The following is a 17,110-nucleotide window of genomic DNA, read 5'->3' on the forward strand; positions in this document are numbered from 1 at the left end:
CTATGTCATCTTTTAATGTTTACTCCAAAAGGGATGCAGTGTCCCAGTCCAGATCTTAAAAGCCCTGCATCTCCTTTAGATTTTTTAAAACACACGCGCACACACACACACATCTGCTATGGTCACCCTCCTACCTTTGCCGCTAAGCTTCGTGTTGGGGGGGAGGGGGGCTAGTGACGCCTGTGTCAACCGGGCTCCTCAGCCATTGCAGCTCGTGTTAGGAGTATGACAGAAGCTGTCCATGGCGCTGTTGGAGTTCAGCACCATGGATAGAGCCCACAGAGCCTGCAAAGGACGATCTGCAAGGGGTAAGCAGCCCCGCCGCTGACACAGGATCCCCAGCGACCCTTCGAGCAGGAGCACAGCTCTGGGAGACCACGAACACTGCATGCGCTGGACCTGCACGCTGCCTTTGTCGACTCACCCGTCGCAGCAGCACCGACAGCAGCCCTCGGCGGCTCGCCATCACCGATGCTCCACGACGAAGCGCATGGTGGTGCCGTCGAAGGAGGGCGGCGCGATGATCCTGGGGCCCAGCGGCTGCGAGGTGATGCTGATGAGCGGCGCCTTTCCCTCGCCGGGAGCAGCTGGCCGCGGCGGCGGCTGCTGCGGCGGCGGCTGGGTATTGCACGTGGGCACGTAATAAGGACTGTCTGCCCCAGGGCTGGACGACGCGACGGCGGCGCTGGCGCTCAGCTCGCTGCCGGGCTGCGGGGCGAGCTGGCCCTGCAAGGTGCTGGCGGGCAAGACGGCTGGCAGGAAGCCTGGGTAGAACATGTAGGCTGCGGCCGGGGCGCTGTAGGGTCCCGCCGTCGTGCCCAGTGCCAGCGGGGACATGGGCAGCGTAATGGGGGCCACGGCCGGCGGCGGCGCGGGCGGCTGGGCGGGCAAGGGCACCTCCACGTACTGCCCCGTCTCGGGGTCGAAGAGGCGCCGCTTCTGTGGCGGCGGCTGCTGCACTGGCGTGTCCACCACGTAGCACTGGCCTGTGCTTAGGTCCAGCAGCACTTTGCGCTGCGTCTGGGGCGGCGGGAAGGCGGCCTGCTCGGCGGCCGGGGCCGGCATGGGAGGGGAGAAGCACAGCAGAGGCGCGGGCTGGGCAGCGCCTGTCAGGGCGGCGGCCGCCGCTGCTGCGAGGGAGAAAGCCTGAGGGAAGATTTGCGCGGGAGTCATTTCGAGCTGAGGCGCCGCGGCCGTCGCCGGGGTGTGCGCGGGAGCGGGGGCGGGAGCGGGAGGCAGAGGCTGCGGCTGCGGGTCGGGTTGAGCTTGAGGCTGAGGCTGAGGCTGAGGCTGAGGTGGGGGCGGCGGGGCGGCGGCAGCGGTAGGGCCGCTGCTTCCTTCCTTAGATTGCTGTTGCCCCTTGTCCGGATTGGAGGCCGCCTGGTTCCTGCCCGTGCCGTAGGGCTGGTGGTTGCACAGAGCAGCCGCAGCTGAGGTGGCGGAAACTAGGCCTTGGCGGCGGCCTCCGTCTCCAAACGTGGCCGTCCCCGGCTGCTCCACCGACGACACTTTGAGAGGGATGGCCAAATAGTTTCCACAGTCAGGAGCCACCGGTTTGGACCCCTTGTCATGCTCGGCAAGGCAGCCCTGCCTGTGCCCGAAGAGTTTGATGGAGCGAGGCTTCGCCTGGCCTTTGAGGCCTCTTGGTGGTGAAGGCTCTGGAAGTTGCTGCTTGGCCTTCTGGGCCTGGGTGTTAAAGGTGAATGTACCTCGGGGGACCACAGGGGCTCTGCCCTTCTCTGCAGTTGCTGCCGTAAGTGCTGATGACTCTCCTCGGAAACCTGGGCCTCGCTGCTGCTCTCTAGCCAGTGCCAAACTCTCAAAGGCAGCTGTCTTGGCTGAGACCTTCTCTATGTTCTTGGTTGGATTGGCAACCCTGCTGTGGGGTTGGCGCTCTGCAGCAGGCTTGCTGTTGGCAAAACTGCTGGGACATGATGTTAATTCCACACTCTGATCTTCGTCCTGTTCCTCAGTCTTTACACCTAACCCTGACTCTTCCCTGGTATTGGTCATGGTTCGTTCTTCACTGGCAATGAGGGATAGGACATGGCTATCGGTTATGGGTAGTGGGTCACTCTTGCGCTTCCACTCATTCTTATTGAAGCTGTAGAGCTCCTCCATGCTTCTGACGGCTGCAGTAAGTTTCTGCAGTGCCTGATGGTTCACTGTGAATGGTGCCTTGCTCACCTCTTCCCGTGGAGGTTCTTCTTCTTCAGACGCCACCAATGTTCCTCCCTTGCTGCTTTTCTCCATCGTTGGCTGAGGTTGTGGTGGTGGTTGTGCATGCTGTCTCCAGGGCACAGATGTTTTGGAAACTATCTTCAGCACAGCAGGCTGGTGAGGGTCACTTTTGTTAGGAGCTATGGTAGCCACAGGCAGTCTCCCTGAGGTTCTATGCACCAGAATTGTTCCCTCTTGGTTGGAAGGCAACATCTTGCCTGTGCTGCTTGCTTTTGCACCCATCTCAGGAGTCTTGCTGGCCTTCTTGTCCTCTTTGCTGTTGCTTACTGCCTGACAGGTTATCACCACAGGAGATAGAGACCTGGGAATACCTGCTGTCACCAGCTGCTTGGGTTTCTGTTCAGATATTCCCTGATCAGAGTTGACACTGCCTCTGTCACTGTTATCTCCTGACTCATGGCTGTAGTTGCTCTTGATCAGTTTCCTGACATCTCTTACCTGATGGATGGGTCCTTGGACCTTAGATTTATTTTCTCTTACATCACGTACCAAAAATTGAGGCACTTTATCCACAGCTTCCCCTTTGGAAGATTTTTGAAGGGAACTTCTGGTGTCCTCAATTGTCTTGAAAAAGTTTGGGACACTTCCAGCTATCTTTGGTGTGAGAAGCTTAGCAATATTGAAAGGGTGATCTTTGTTCTGCTGTACACTGCCCAAGCTGATCTTAATTTCAGGAGGTTTGGGCTTTATCATTGTGGTGGCAATTGCTGTCTGAGCTGCTGCACAGGTCGCTGTAGAATATTTTGTCACCTGTGTGTTGGATTGTTTTTCTTTGGTTGTTTGTTGAATATTTGGGACAAAGAGACGAGACATTTTAGTTGATTTGCTGGCTGAGATTTCTCCCAAATCTGCCTTCCAGTCACCTTTGGACAAAAATTTCAGTTTTCCTACTGGAACTTTTTCCTCCTTTTTCTCTGCATCTTTTTCTTTCCATGTTCTAAATGCACTATTCTGGCTACGGAGAAAAGTTGCCTTGAGTGTCTCAGAAGCACTCTTTTTTATTTTACATGCCTCTTCTAAAAATGTTTCAGAAAGGGATCGATTCAAACTAATATGTCCCTCCCGGGGAGTAGATGGCTTGGAAGTAGGTGATTTGTTATCCAAAACCTCCCCTAAATCATCTGTTGTTACAATAGTGTAATCAGAACTGCCTTCTGAATATCTAGAATTCTGTCTCTGCAAACCCCCATCCCTTACCTTCTCTTTGGAGGTGCTATCTACCTCTTTAGAAGATAAGGAATTGGACATACCAGAATGTGTGGTGTCGGTGATCTCTCCCCTTTCCATTTTGAACTCATGCTCCAATTGCATCTTCTTTGAGATAACATTTTTGAGGAGACTAGATGCAAATTTTGATTTCTTCTGTGTGCCTTCCATGGTTTCTGCAGCCAGTCCAGTTTGTTTGCAAGCTTCATTGCCCAGCTCCTTTGGCAATGTCTCCGTAATTTCATCTGCGCAACTTGATCCAACAGCAGCATTTTCAGAAGGTTTAGCAGGTCTGGGGATACCCGTATTAATATTGCTGCTGAAATTCAAAGTCTCCAACAAAGTAACAACCCGAGAGCCTGATTGGATCCGTTTTTCAAAGCAAGCTGGTGTTTCCACATGCGTTATTTCTCCATCAAGTTTGCTGACAACAAACTCTAATGCTTTAGTCTGTGACTTATTGGAGTGGATGTAGAACTGGTCATTGGATGCCTTTGTCCCAGTGCTTCTGTTCCATCCAGTGGATGCAGTGCTGCTTTTGAAAAGATTCTGCTCTGCTTTCTGCCCAAGGCTGCCACATTTTAAATCCAAATACGTTGACCATCGGTTGATTCCTAGGTTGTGATCCGAAAGAGATGTGGAAGACTCACTGGAGCTCAAGTTCAGGGTATCAAAGTAGGGATAAGCTAAGCTCCGGAATGCCCTTGCTGTCAGGCTTCTTACTTCTTTATCTGCATCATCCAACTCACTTACCACACTAGAGGCACCACTTGAATAGCCTCCTAATTCTCTTGCTCTTATGGCTCCACATTTTGTTTGCAAACGTGCAGGAACTGCAATAAATTTTTTTGGATAGTCATGGAACACATCTTGTTTTAAATTTGAATTTCGTTCATGAGATGTGGAGACACAGAGGCTCATGTCGCCTTCATGCTTGGCAGCATAAATAATGTTTTGCTTTTCGTGCTGGTTGCTAGGCTCATTTATAGCCCTGGAAGTTGGTTTGATTGATAGGAGTATCTGGCCTGCAGAATTCTCACTCATGTTGCTGAGGTTCTTGGACTGACTTTCTTCCGAGCTGGCGCATTTGTCTGTACTAGGGGTATCATTTTCAGAATTAATGCTGACTATCTCTGTGCTGCTGGTATTATCAATACTGTCTGTTTGATTATTGGGATCACTAGTGGTTGTGCTGAGATAACAGCTATTGTCCTCTTCTGTCTGTGTGTCGGCAAGAGTCTCTTCACTCCCAAAAGAAGCATAATCCACAAAGGAATATATCACATTGTTATCCTCAAAGTCCCACCGAGAAGCTAATCCGTAGTCAAAATCCATGTCATGGTCCACTTCGCTGAGTTGGATTTCATGGGTTGTAATATAATGTGCTTCATCATTATTGTTAATGTTATTTTCACTGGTGTAGCTCTTTTGTGACTGCAGTAGTTGTGAAACATGCCTGCATCCTCCTCTCTGGTTACTCAGACAGATTGCCTTGCAGTCTGCATCATCATCTTCATCACTGTCATATCCAAATGAGGAAGAGGAGGTTTTCCCCCCTGTTCCCAAGTCATCCATTTTTGGAAAGCTGGCTGTCTTTTGTACTGGTGAAGGACAAGAGGATGAGGATGATTCAGTGCAGCCATTTGTGTAAAGCTGAATGTTTGAGATACTAGGAGACAAAGTATGCTCAGACCCTTCTGAGTTGGTGCCAATGATGGTTCCCCCTGCCTCATCAGCTTTCATCCCCATGGGTGAAGGAGTGCCTTCCATTTTAGATTTATAATCCTGGGATTCTTGATCTGCAGATCTGCCTGCCAGCATATTGTTAGCCAATCTGTTAACCTCACTGATCTCGCACGGTCCATTTTTAGGTCTGATAAAGGCCACTTTACTTCCATTCCCTGCCAGAGTCAGTTTTACAGTTTGGGGACTCTTTCCCCTCCCTCCAGGAAAATCATAAATCTCCACATATTTTGATTCTTTGGAGGAGGATGTTGATGGCTCTTGAGAATGGTGCTTCATCATTTGGCTGCAGCTTTCTCCAGCTTTCCCTTTTTGAATAACGATCTGCTCAGCAGGCGATTTTGTAAGCACTTCCATGCCGATCACTTTTCAACTTGACTGAAGGGAACAAAGAGATTTGGACTCAAAGCTGGGAGGCACACATGCGTCTCCAGTGATGTGGATTCCAACTTCACTCCCTGTAGTTTAGTGGTAGACCCTGGAGAGACTCCCGATAGTGCTGGGGTAGTAGTAGGGTGAATGGCTGCTGTTGTCTCTGCGGAGATAGGGTGGGGGGGTAGCTGCTGCTTCTGCTGCCAGTGTCTTATTCCAGAGCTATGAAGTACAGTTGTTGGTTTGGCACGAAGAACTGTCAGTCTGAATGCCATTGGTAACAGAAGTAGCAGCATTAGCAGCATCTGCAGCTCAACTTCCCCAGACATCCCGAAATGAAGAGAAAGCATATGGAAATTCTTATACTTCTAGCTATGATGGGGGGAGGGTGGTCCTGTTCATCTGCGCATTATATAGTAATTTTTAAAAAGCTATTAGTCTTTTGGAAAGTAGGAAAACTGCAATGAAAAAGAGGGAGGGTAGGATGGAAATCCCATATAGGTGCTAGAAGGAATACTACACACACACACACACACACACACACACACCCTGTACCTAGATAATATTTGCACGGTCAAGAACATAATGTTGAGGTAAGCCCTATTAAGACATTGAAGATATCAAATGACTTGTATTTTAATTATAAACTTTTTTTTAAAAAAAGCTTAGTTTTTCAGTTCATGCTCTATTTACACTCTTGGACTTAGAGAAATTAGTTTGGTTTGAATTTTATGCAAAATATTCAAAGAGTTTTCTCTTATCCAGTTTTTTTTTAAAAATGTAACCACATATCAAAATTCTTGATTCCCTCAAACACTCTTGAAACAGACTTTTTCTAGACATCTTCACACAACATGTGAAATAGATGAATTTCAGTAATTTTAAATTGCACGAGCTCTTTTATAAAGCTGTCAGACCCATAAACTGAGTTAAAATTTTACTCAAACCATGTCAGCCACAATTAATCACATTTAAGTCCTATTAGATTCAAAGGAACTTAAGCTTCTCTAACTATATGTTGGATACTGGCCATCTGTTACACTGAAATCTAACCACATTTCAGGACAGGAGATGATAATCTTGGGTAACGAATCATTTACCTTCTCTGTGACTATTGTAGAGTTGATCCACAAAAAAAAGCAACTCCTTGTAGAAGAAAATAATTTCCTACGACTCATCAGTTGTAAAACAGATGGGAAGACAAGTTGAAGAGTAGCCTGGGAAAATGTTAAACTGGTTTGGATTTTCGTAGCCACTTGCTCAGAGTAAGAAACTGTAGAGCATTTTTGTAAGATCAGTGTAGCTTGCTAGGTCAAAACCATTAACTATACATAGACTGTGTGTCATTTCAGCCGATTGAATAAAGTACTATTTTAAACTATCGCATTTGTACATAACAAAAATAAACGTGTTCAGCCATCACTCATAGCAAGAATCCCAACCCCTTTAATAAAAATTTCCTTCCCATCTTTTTAGGTTCAAATGTTTAAGAAAGCAACCTGTTACTGAGGACAGACTAGAAGGAATATACAAGCAATTTAAATTATGTGAGTTGTTCAAAAATTATGAATTAAGCAAATATTTGCATGGGAAATTTGGTTTGGAAAAAAAATCTTCATTTATATGATCTGTATTTGTTCAAAGCAAATTCTGTAAGGTAATATTTGCCAGTATTAAAATTAACAAAACTAGACCATAAAGGTATGTAATTTATTTTCATTTATTTCAATTTCCATTTTTCTATATTTATTTATTTACATGTATTTATAGGCCGCCTATAATTGCCGAGGCCTTCCTAGGTGGCTTACAATGCATAAAACATATTAACAGAGTAAAACACATTAAAGCCAATTACAACATAACGAATTAAACATCTGCAAAAGTAATTAAAAAGGGCCACAGCATGCAGGCTAAATGTTAAAAAAAATTCTAAAAATATATATGCAATGTTGTGCCCCAACTGTTATTCAAAAATATTAAAATAAACATTACAATAATTTTTAAACTAGATTGAACAGACAGGAAAGCAGCAGTGAAACACCATTAAACTGTTAACACAGGAGGAAAAAAAATAAATGTTTGGTGGAATAAAACAATTTTCATGGACTTTCTGAAAACAGGAAGAGAGTTAAACCTCTCCAGGGAGAGCAGTTATGGTATTAGCACCAAAAAGTCCTTGACCTTCAGGTTCAACTACCTAATATTTATTTTTTTATTTGGTTGGAAAGTTGAATCAAACCTAGAAGGGCATTTTGAATTTCCAGTGGAGACAGGCCAGGTTTCTGAAGTTAGTCCTGAGGCTCAACTAGATTAATTTAAATGAGATTTCAAATCAATTATCCAATTGGTTTGGCTTGAAGAGAGTTCTTTGAACAAGCATTTTTTAATCATTGTGAAAAGGAATACCATCAGTAAATGTGAAGTGGGAAGGAGCTGTATTATTCATGGTGTATATTCTCTTTTAAGTTTGAGGTCTCAGATTTTGAACAGATTCATTTTTGTTTAAGATACCTCCAGTAGAATGGTTTGGATAGACATGTGGTTAAATCCTGAAGACTGGACTGTGAAATCAAGTGAAGATTGACAATACCGCATAGGATGAAACTGTCTTGACTTAAGTATTGTTGTTACACTTATATTCCATCTTTTTCCTTTCATTCCACTTAAGACAGCTTACATAGTTTTCCTCCTCCTCTCAAAATTATCCTCACAACTCTAATTGTTGGGCTCACAGTCACCCAGTTGGCTCCATGGCTGAGTGGGGACTAGAACCTAGATCTCCTGAGTCCCACTCTCAACCACTACACCTCACTGGCTTTCGTATGTTTCTTATGTATCTTTAGTATAGAAAGAAGACAATTGGTACAGCATGAAAATAAATTGAATGATATAAAGCAAAAAGAGTAAAATATGTGCTGATTTTTAGTCATTCCTTCTTCATTTCTGATAAATGAAAAGAACTCAGATGAGGTTCTCCAGTTGCAGAATATTCAAAATACTTCAAGTGTCGTAAAACAATGTGCTTTGTATTAAATTGCCAATTCTTAATATAGTGGTACCTGGTAATTTGAAAGTAATGGCTGTTCAAAAAGTTTTCTCTGATCACGGAATAAGACACAATGTGAAATTCTGATTAGAATGAAGACAGCATTTCTAGGAAATGGAATGCTCAGGTTATATTACAACTTGGATATTTAATCAGAATGAGGCACTGAGCCAGTCATACAGCTTTCATAACGTAACCTACCATACAGGATACCCAAATTTGGGAATCAGTTTGAATCATGAATCACTTAACAGGCCATCTGTGTCTAAGATGGTGTGAGTGAGATTTTAGTCCCTGGGGAGGAGAAAGGAAAGCATCACAATTTCACACTTTAGCTTCTGTTAGTAAGAGCTATTCCAAATGTCCAGGTTAGGAAAATGTAGCAGGAGAAAGACATTCTGTAGAGAAGAAATTATTATGAAGGGCATCATTTGAAAGGACAAGTCTGCTTTAAATGATTTTCTTGCAAAATCTTCCTTAATTAGAAGTTGACACCTCTCAATCCTCTACTAAAATACAAAACATTTACAGCACAAGCCTATGTACTTTCAGATGGAAAATAAGTCTTAAAACTCCCAACACCCTCCAGCAAGACTGGAAATTGTAGTGTTTTTTTTCTGTCTAAACATCTAACCATGCATAGATTTGTATTTGAAATTACGTTAACCCTATAGCATGTGGGGGGTTTTAAAAAAAATGTTTATGGATCACCCATGAACCAGTAGCTGATAGTGCCAAGAATTCAGGTAGCTTGTGCAAAACAGCCCTCTAGTGTTGAAAAATTATACAAATTTATTGCAATTTTCTGTGGGTTGCACTTCTTCAAATGCAGACCCTTTTTGTGTGCTACTATGGTCAGTGATATAGAGTATATTTTATGTACAATGGTCGGAACAAGTATTGGCTAATGATGCCAACATCTCAAAGAAGAGATTCAGCCAACAACTAATGTTGACAATTGCCAGAAATTAGGAATCAAGTGGATCTAAGCTACTTAAGAGCTATCATGTTCCTGACAAGCTGAATATTTGCTACTTAAGTCTGAGATGTGACTGCCCTTCAAACAACTTATTATTGATTCCCATCATTTGACAACTACAAATGACCATTTAGAAAGAGAAAATGATTGCATAACTATAGTTTTCTGGTTTGCAAACACTAGATTACTGGTTTGCAAATACCTGTAGCCTGATGTCAAAGTAATTAGTATTTCTTCCAAGACAGGTTGACTTGCCACATGGTAGGATCAAGTCAAAGAAATGAGGTTGTATGAAGTAATCCAGTATGTGCAACAACATTGCTTCTTGTTTAAGGCAATGGGAACTGAGTTTAGTGATGATTGACTACTATATCATGGCTGAAATTAGCTTGAGGATATAACTATGAAAAGGGGCCATGATTTTTCAAATTAAAATTGTTTTGTTTAAAATAATGCAAGAAGTCTCAGTTGATGTAAAGCTAGACTCAAATAGACAAATGCAGGTGAGCAAAGACGAGTACTTGGAGGTTTCAGAGATATACTTCCCAGGAGATAATGTTTTAACAGGGTGACAACACATCAGCATGGATGCAGAGTTTCCAAACTGCAGTCACCTAGCCCTGAGCAATTTCAGGAGGAATACCCAAAGCAAAGACAAGTACTGGACAAGAAGTGCTATCTGGTGACTTACATTCTTCCCTTTGAAGGATACACTAGTTAGGAACCTCTGAACATGTACATTAATGCATGATCAAGTTGCATGGATAAAATTCAGTTTGGCGTATGTATTTAAATTCATTTTTTCAACTGGACAGTTGCTACAGCAAGAGCAACTTTTAGAATGGCCCCAAATATTTTATTCAGACTTTAGCTCATTGGATCAGCTTCCTGATAACCTGTGTTCCATTTTCATGGAATACATAGAATACATTCTAATTTCATGGAATACATAGGAGGATTCAGCGTGGTTTCTTTTTTATGCAAAAATAATAAATAGGTAATAAAGGCTAAAGTCCTGTGTACCTTTACTCAGAAGTAAATCCAGTTGATTCACTGGCACTACTTTTTTTAGTAAACATGCTGGGATGGGAAATTAGTACTCTAAAGTGTGATGGTGCCTGTGCACTGGAATTCAAGATTTGGCAGATGCGGAAGTGAGTAACTCATGATAGGCATTTTGGTGTTTTTGGTATGATCAAACTATGTAACAGATTGAAAAGCCCTGCGACTTTTCGCTTAGATTTAAAGTTTTATGCTTGCAGTGAGCTTTCTACAAACTGATATATATTCATGTTAAGAAATTTTGAGAAAAATAATATCCAGTATTTATTTAATAATGAGTCAAATTGAAGTGGAATCTTTTGGATTTAAAAATTGTAAGATGTATAATAGTAATATAAATGGGTCAGAAATCTGTTCATTGCAGCTATGATAACTGCATTAAAGTGGAAATCTAATGACCTTTTCTATATTGTGGTTTGGCTTAAGTAGTATTTGTTAATAGGACTGATTAACTATAATGGGTAAAAGGAAGGATGTTATTGAGCAGGCTTACTTTCTGTTATAGTTGTCCTGAACTAGAGCAGCAGTTCTTTTATATCTGGCACTGACTGATTTTTATAATGTTGAATACATTTTCTTAAAAAACAAAACAGAACAAAAATAGTTACTCCCTCACTTGCATTTTGATGAGACACAATCAATTCACTGCTTTATACCATCTCACTCTGCTGCATAATCTCTTAAGACCAGGACAAATTTAAAGTGCTGGTTTTAACATGCAAACCTTTAAACCGCTTGGGACCTGGTTACTTGAAGGACTGCCTTTTCCCATATTCTCCTACCCACCCATTGAGATCTGAGAATGAAGCCCTTCTGAAAGAGCCATACGTAAAGGATGTAAAGGGGATGGCAATTAGATGGAAGAACCTTCTCAGTTGCTGCCCCCACCCCCAACCTTTGGAATGGGCTTCCTAAAAAGGCCTGCCTGACATTGTCACTACTTTCAGCACCAGGCAAAAATGTCTCCTTTCAAATGTTTTTCAAAACCTGATTTTAGCACCTGATAGCACATTCTTCTACCAACAGGTTCCCCTATCCCCCTGTACTTATAAATGTATTGCTGGCCTCTTATTAATATTGTTTGCTGCTTAGGGAGCACTTAGAGGGCTATTCAGTGGCCTATACATTTGAAAATAAATAAAATAAGTCATGTTTAACATTTGCTGGATTATTTTTTCTTCTTCTAAAGCATCCTCAGGATTCACATCTCCAACTCAACACTTTTATTAGTTGGGGACCCTGCCTTAAAACATTAAGCATATCCTCCATTATCTTCCTGGACTATTTGATATCCTGACCACAATAATCCCTTTTATGCATGTAAAACACTTATGCCTCACTCCTGGCAACCTTCTCAAATTTTTCTTTCCCTGCAAGCAAGACCCTTTTCCAAGGAATGGAACTGTCAACCTGGACAGGTTTCAAGACCTTAACCTGAGTGAGATTAAAAGGATTTAGAGGCCTAACATTGCCCCTTAGAATGGGAGACTGCATTTCCTCTCCAGGATGAGAACGGATCAAGTTCTGGCATGTTGTATTACACTGTGCAATGTGCTGCTATGTAACTGAAGCCCTTTTAGTGTCAGGGGCAGAAGTACTTGTGAAATAACACATATGAAAAAGTGCTGCCTTTCCCCTTAATCAAGTCATACCATCATGCTAGATACTCTTTGGAAAATAATACTGATCAAGGCAGGATGAAGTTATGAAATTGTTAACTTTTAACATTTCACTCATTCCATGTTTACTTAATTTAAAAAGAAATACCTTTTAAAGAAAGCAGAACTACTGCTTGAATTCTCTTGTGTAAATACAGTTCCATCAAACACATTAAGAAGTAAACACCTGCCAATCTGATATTCAAATCATCTTTACTGTGCCCATCTAGAATTTGTAGTGCTGTTGGTGTGAACGAGTTTGTATAAGAATATCTAGCTTTACTGAAATCCAAGGAGGTAACATTTCAAAGTTTATGCTATGATAACAGGTTTTGAATGTAAATAATTCAAACAAGTTTGAATATGTACAAATTTATTGGGCTAATCTTACTGCCTGAACAAAGAACAAAGGCCTTTGTTGGGGAAAAAAAAAAGCCCAGAACAGTTGCCAGTAAATGAAATAAAAAATTTGGTGAGATGCGGATCTTTGCTATTTCTGCTATCTTGTACAGCGAATAAGAGAATTTGCTGTCTTTTAGATCTGTCCTTCCAATTTTCCTCCACTTAGATCCACATATTCCTTCCTTCCTCTCACCCATTGTGTGTTCTTAGTTCTTTCTTCTGTCTGCTTATATTGGATAGGTTCAATCAGTCCTGCCATTGCTGCTTTCAGCAGGACATTTCTCCAAAGGGCTTGGTAATGGTAGAAGGTTATGATATGCACTGAGCTTTCTTAACAGCTCCAGTGCGGATTTGTCAGCCAAGAGCACTTCAAGATCATCCCTTCCTTTCTTGGAATCAGGGGCATGATGGCAGCAGCATGGCAGGGGACAAAGATATTCAACAGTTGGTCATGGAAGGGCTTCTTCATGCCTGAGACTTTGAATGAGATTTCAGCCACTTAGTCATTCTGTTGTTGCCTTGCTGTTTTGTTACTGTCCTGGTTTCTACACTTAGTCAGGGTGCTACTGAAGTAACATGCAGGAGAAGTTCAAGTTCCTCTCCCACCACCACCACCACCACCACACAAATCATTTGTAGGGAGCTGGGCTTTTTTTTTTTAAATGAATGTCGGATTATGCTGCTATGTAGTTCACATTCAAAGTTGTCCGCATCCTGAAAATGAGGTGGCTTGTACCACTTTCTGTCACAGTATTTCACTGCCACTTTCTACTATGTATTTATTTTTTAAAATTATATTGTAAGCCCCCCTCTTGGATGCACACCTTAACATGATGAGGGGCTTTTGAGAATGTCAGAAAAGCTGAGAGAAATGCTGCCAGAGGCCAGACTCTCACTAGGCTGGTCTCCCAGCAGTGTCACCCAAGATGGAATGATCAGAGCTGAGACATCAAACTAAGATGCATCCAACCTTTTTAGGAGTGATGTACACATCAGCAGAACAAGATAGCTATCTCTGAAGGTGTTGGGGTGTAGAAACTCCAGAAGGACAGCAATGGGAAGCAGCAATAGTTGAAGGCAACACTGGTGGAGGATCTTTCAGAGACAATAGCAGTGATGATCAAGCTAAAAGGCAATGGTAAACCACTTTCATTTTTTAAAAAAAAAAACCTTGAAAACCTTATGGTGAAAAAAATTCAAAATAAAACATGAGGTAGTGCAAGAAGATGAGGCTGTCAGCTTGGGAAGCAGTCTCCAAGCTACTGGGGGACAGCAAAAGACAAGTACAAAGGGCATTGCCTCTAAAGAACACTGTTGCTAATGGGAGCCAGGGTGGTGTGGTGGTGAGAGAGTTGGGCTGGGGACCTGGGAGATCCAAGTTCTAGTTCCCGTTTGACCATAAGGATCACTGAATGACTTTGGATCAGTCACTCAGCCTAGCCCACCTCACAGGGCTGTTGCTGTGAGGATAAAATGAAGGGAGGAGGACTGTGAAAGCCCTCTTGGGGTCTTTGAAAGAGGAAGAATATTGAAATATAAATGCAATGTAATATAATGATGATGTTGAAACTAGTGGCTGACATGGGTCTGATGCTGTGTAACACAACTGGAGGAAGTATGAATCAAGGCAAACTGAAAACTGAAAGCAAGGAGTTGAACATTTAAATATTGCAGTACTTGGTATGAATGAACTAAAGTGGCCTGGAATTGGGATGTTTTCAGTCAGATGAATCCAACGTGTTTTATCCTGGAAATGACAAATATGGAAGAAATGGAGTGGATGTAATATTGAGGAAAGATGTAGCATAGGCAGTAAGGAGATATAGAATTCATGGAGACCCTATCAGTAGGCTGAAGAAAAAATTGAAAATGTTTAGGTGTCTAAGAGACTGATAATACACAAAACCAGGCAGTCTGACAATCGTAGGTGACTAGAACATAAAAGTAGGAGACAAAGCACAATCCAGTGTTGTGAAGAATTTGCCCTGTGGGTCAGAAACAAAACAGTAGACTGACTTACAGAATTCTGTGAAGCCAACAATCTGTTTATTGCAAATATATACTTCAACTGATAAGGCAAATCTATACATGGAATTCACCAGATAGCCAATATGGAAATCAAATTGATTACATAATTGGAAGTAAGAAATTGAGAAGGTGTATTTTCCCTGCCTAAACAAGACCAGGAACAGATTGCAGCAGTGACCATGAATTAATAATATCAAAAGCCTGAGCAAGCTGAAAAAAGATCACTAACAGAAACATAGTGCCAAAATGCAACTTAAATAACATTCCTGAGGAATTTAAAGCCCATATATAAAGAACATATTTCATAACTGAAGTCAATTGACCATGAGCCAAAAGAACAGGGGACTGAAACCAGACAGTATTATGGGAGAATGCCAAAAGGCCATTCCTAGAGCAAAAAGACTGAAATATCCAAGAAGAAAAACAATTGCTAAAGACTGGTGCGACAGAAATTGAGGCAGAATCCTGTTGCAACTTTTCATCAACTTTTTCATGTAGAGCCAAAGAGAGCTATTACAATGATCAATGCAATGAAAAAGAAGAGAACAACAAAAGAGAAGCAAGCACCCTCTTCCAGAAGATCCAAGAAATCAAAGGGAAATTCAAACCTAGATTAGGAATGCTAAGACAAATGAGTACATACTATCTGACAAGGACAAATTTAAAGAAGGTGGAAATGATATACAGAAGAACTTTACAAAACAGATAAAAAGATAAGAGACTCCTTTGAAGAGAAATTCTATGAGGATGGGCTTACAATATTAGAAAGTGAAGTGACTGTTGCTTTGAAAGCACTTACTGTAGACAGGTTACCAACAGAACTATTCCAAACTGCAGAGGCTGAATAGATCCAAAGCCTAACAAAAATATCTCAACAAATATGGAAAACCAAATAGCCCATGGATTGGAAATGTTCTATATGCATTCCAGTCCCCAAGAAAGGAGATGCAAAGGAGTACAGCAGCTATAAGAGAATAGTGCTATTTTCCCATGCTAGCGAATTGATGCTTAAGGTGTAGGAACAATAATACTACCTTACATGGAGGAAAAATGCTATAGGCAAAAGCATCAGAAAAGAGTTATTTTATCTCCCCATCTGTTCAGTCTTTATGCAGAACACATCATAAAGAAAGCTGGATTAGGATCAGACAAAAGAGAGAGAACATTGGCAGAAGACACATTAAAATTTTACATATGTAAATGATACAATGTTACTACCAGAAACAGCAGTGAACTCAAACAACTCCTGATGAAAGTGAAAGAAGAAAATGCAAGAGCAAGACTGCAGCTGAACATTATGAAAACAAAAATTGTGACTACAGAAGAATCACATTGTTTAATGTCAACAATAAAGAAATTGAAATTATGAAAGAATGTGCATACTGTGGTTCAATCATCAATTTAAAGGGATAGTGCAGCCAAGAAATCAGAAGAATAAAGGGCAGCAGTGAAGGAACTAGAAAAGTAAATGAAGTGTTAGGACATTTTGCTGGAGACTGAGGCCAAGATCACCATATTTGTGTGTGAAAGCTGAACAGTGAACAAAGGTGACAGAAAGAAAGTTGATGGTACTAGAGGAGAGTTTTGCAACTGGCAGATGGAGGGCACTTTCTGGCAGGCTGGGGCTAAGCAAGCTTTCTATATCTGTTCTTTCTAGGGCCAATGGATAAGGCTGGGCTTATTTTTTCATATGCCGTGATGTTCTGTCTTGGGGTGTAACTTTCCTCCTCTGACTCCTGCTGATCTGGCTGGAGTGTGCTTGGACATATGCATGGAACAAAGTTCAGAATAGCTATATTTGTTGTGATGGAGCAATCAAGCAACACACATAAAAGTCTCTTGATGGTTTGGTAACAGCATGCACAGATGGCCATCAGCATTGCAATTGGACATGAGATATCCACTGTAAGCCTTTTTCATGCTACATATAGTGAACTGGGTAGCACATTTCATAATGCTACTGTGCAGATGGTGTTGCACAAATCCAGCCACTAATGCTGTTAGGCCAAGAATCCACAGTTTGACATTAGGATTTTAAAATGAATGTGGATATGCTTGTGTTCTTCCTGTCTGCTAGGCATCCATCCATCCAGATCTTACACTTATACAATACATGAAAATGCACATTCTTTGCCTGCTGCTTCCAAAGAAAAATAAAAGTTCTTCCTTACAAATTCCTGCCTACGTCCCAACATATGTGTTAAAGTAATGAAATGTTCAGTTTTCCCCATATGTCTGCTGTTGATTTGCCACCCCAAAACACTGGATCATTTCACATAAAACTACACCGAAGATTTGCACTGCAAATTTTACAACTGACCCTGCTACCTATTTTTGGTTACAGTAACTGAAGTTCATGTGATGCAAATCTAG

General features: G+C 41.9%; 1 protein-coding gene across 1 annotated transcript; it reads right to left on the minus strand.

Moving 5' to 3' along the window:
* Nucleotides 1-465: 465 nt before the first annotated feature.
* On the minus strand, nt 466-5,547 carry CUNH4orf54 (chromosome unknown C4orf54 homolog). The gene is made up of 3 exons (XM_044428497.1): nt 2,241-5,547; nt 1,392-2,210; nt 466-1,130 (listed from the first exon to the last, which is right to left on the minus strand). Exons 1-3 carry the CDS (start codon nt 5,545-5,547, stop codon nt 466-468), a joined length of 4,791 nt encoding a protein of 1,596 aa, XP_044284432.1.
* Nucleotides 5,548-17,110: the final 11,563 nt, after the last annotated feature.

The sequence above is a fragment of the Varanus komodoensis genome, unplaced genomic scaffold (genome assembly GCF_004798865.1).
Source record: "Varanus komodoensis strain SLA01 unplaced genomic scaffold, ASM479886v1 scaffold2, whole genome shotgun sequence".
Classification (NCBI taxonomy): Eukaryota; Metazoa; Chordata; class Lepidosauria; order Squamata; family Varanidae; genus Varanus; species Varanus komodoensis.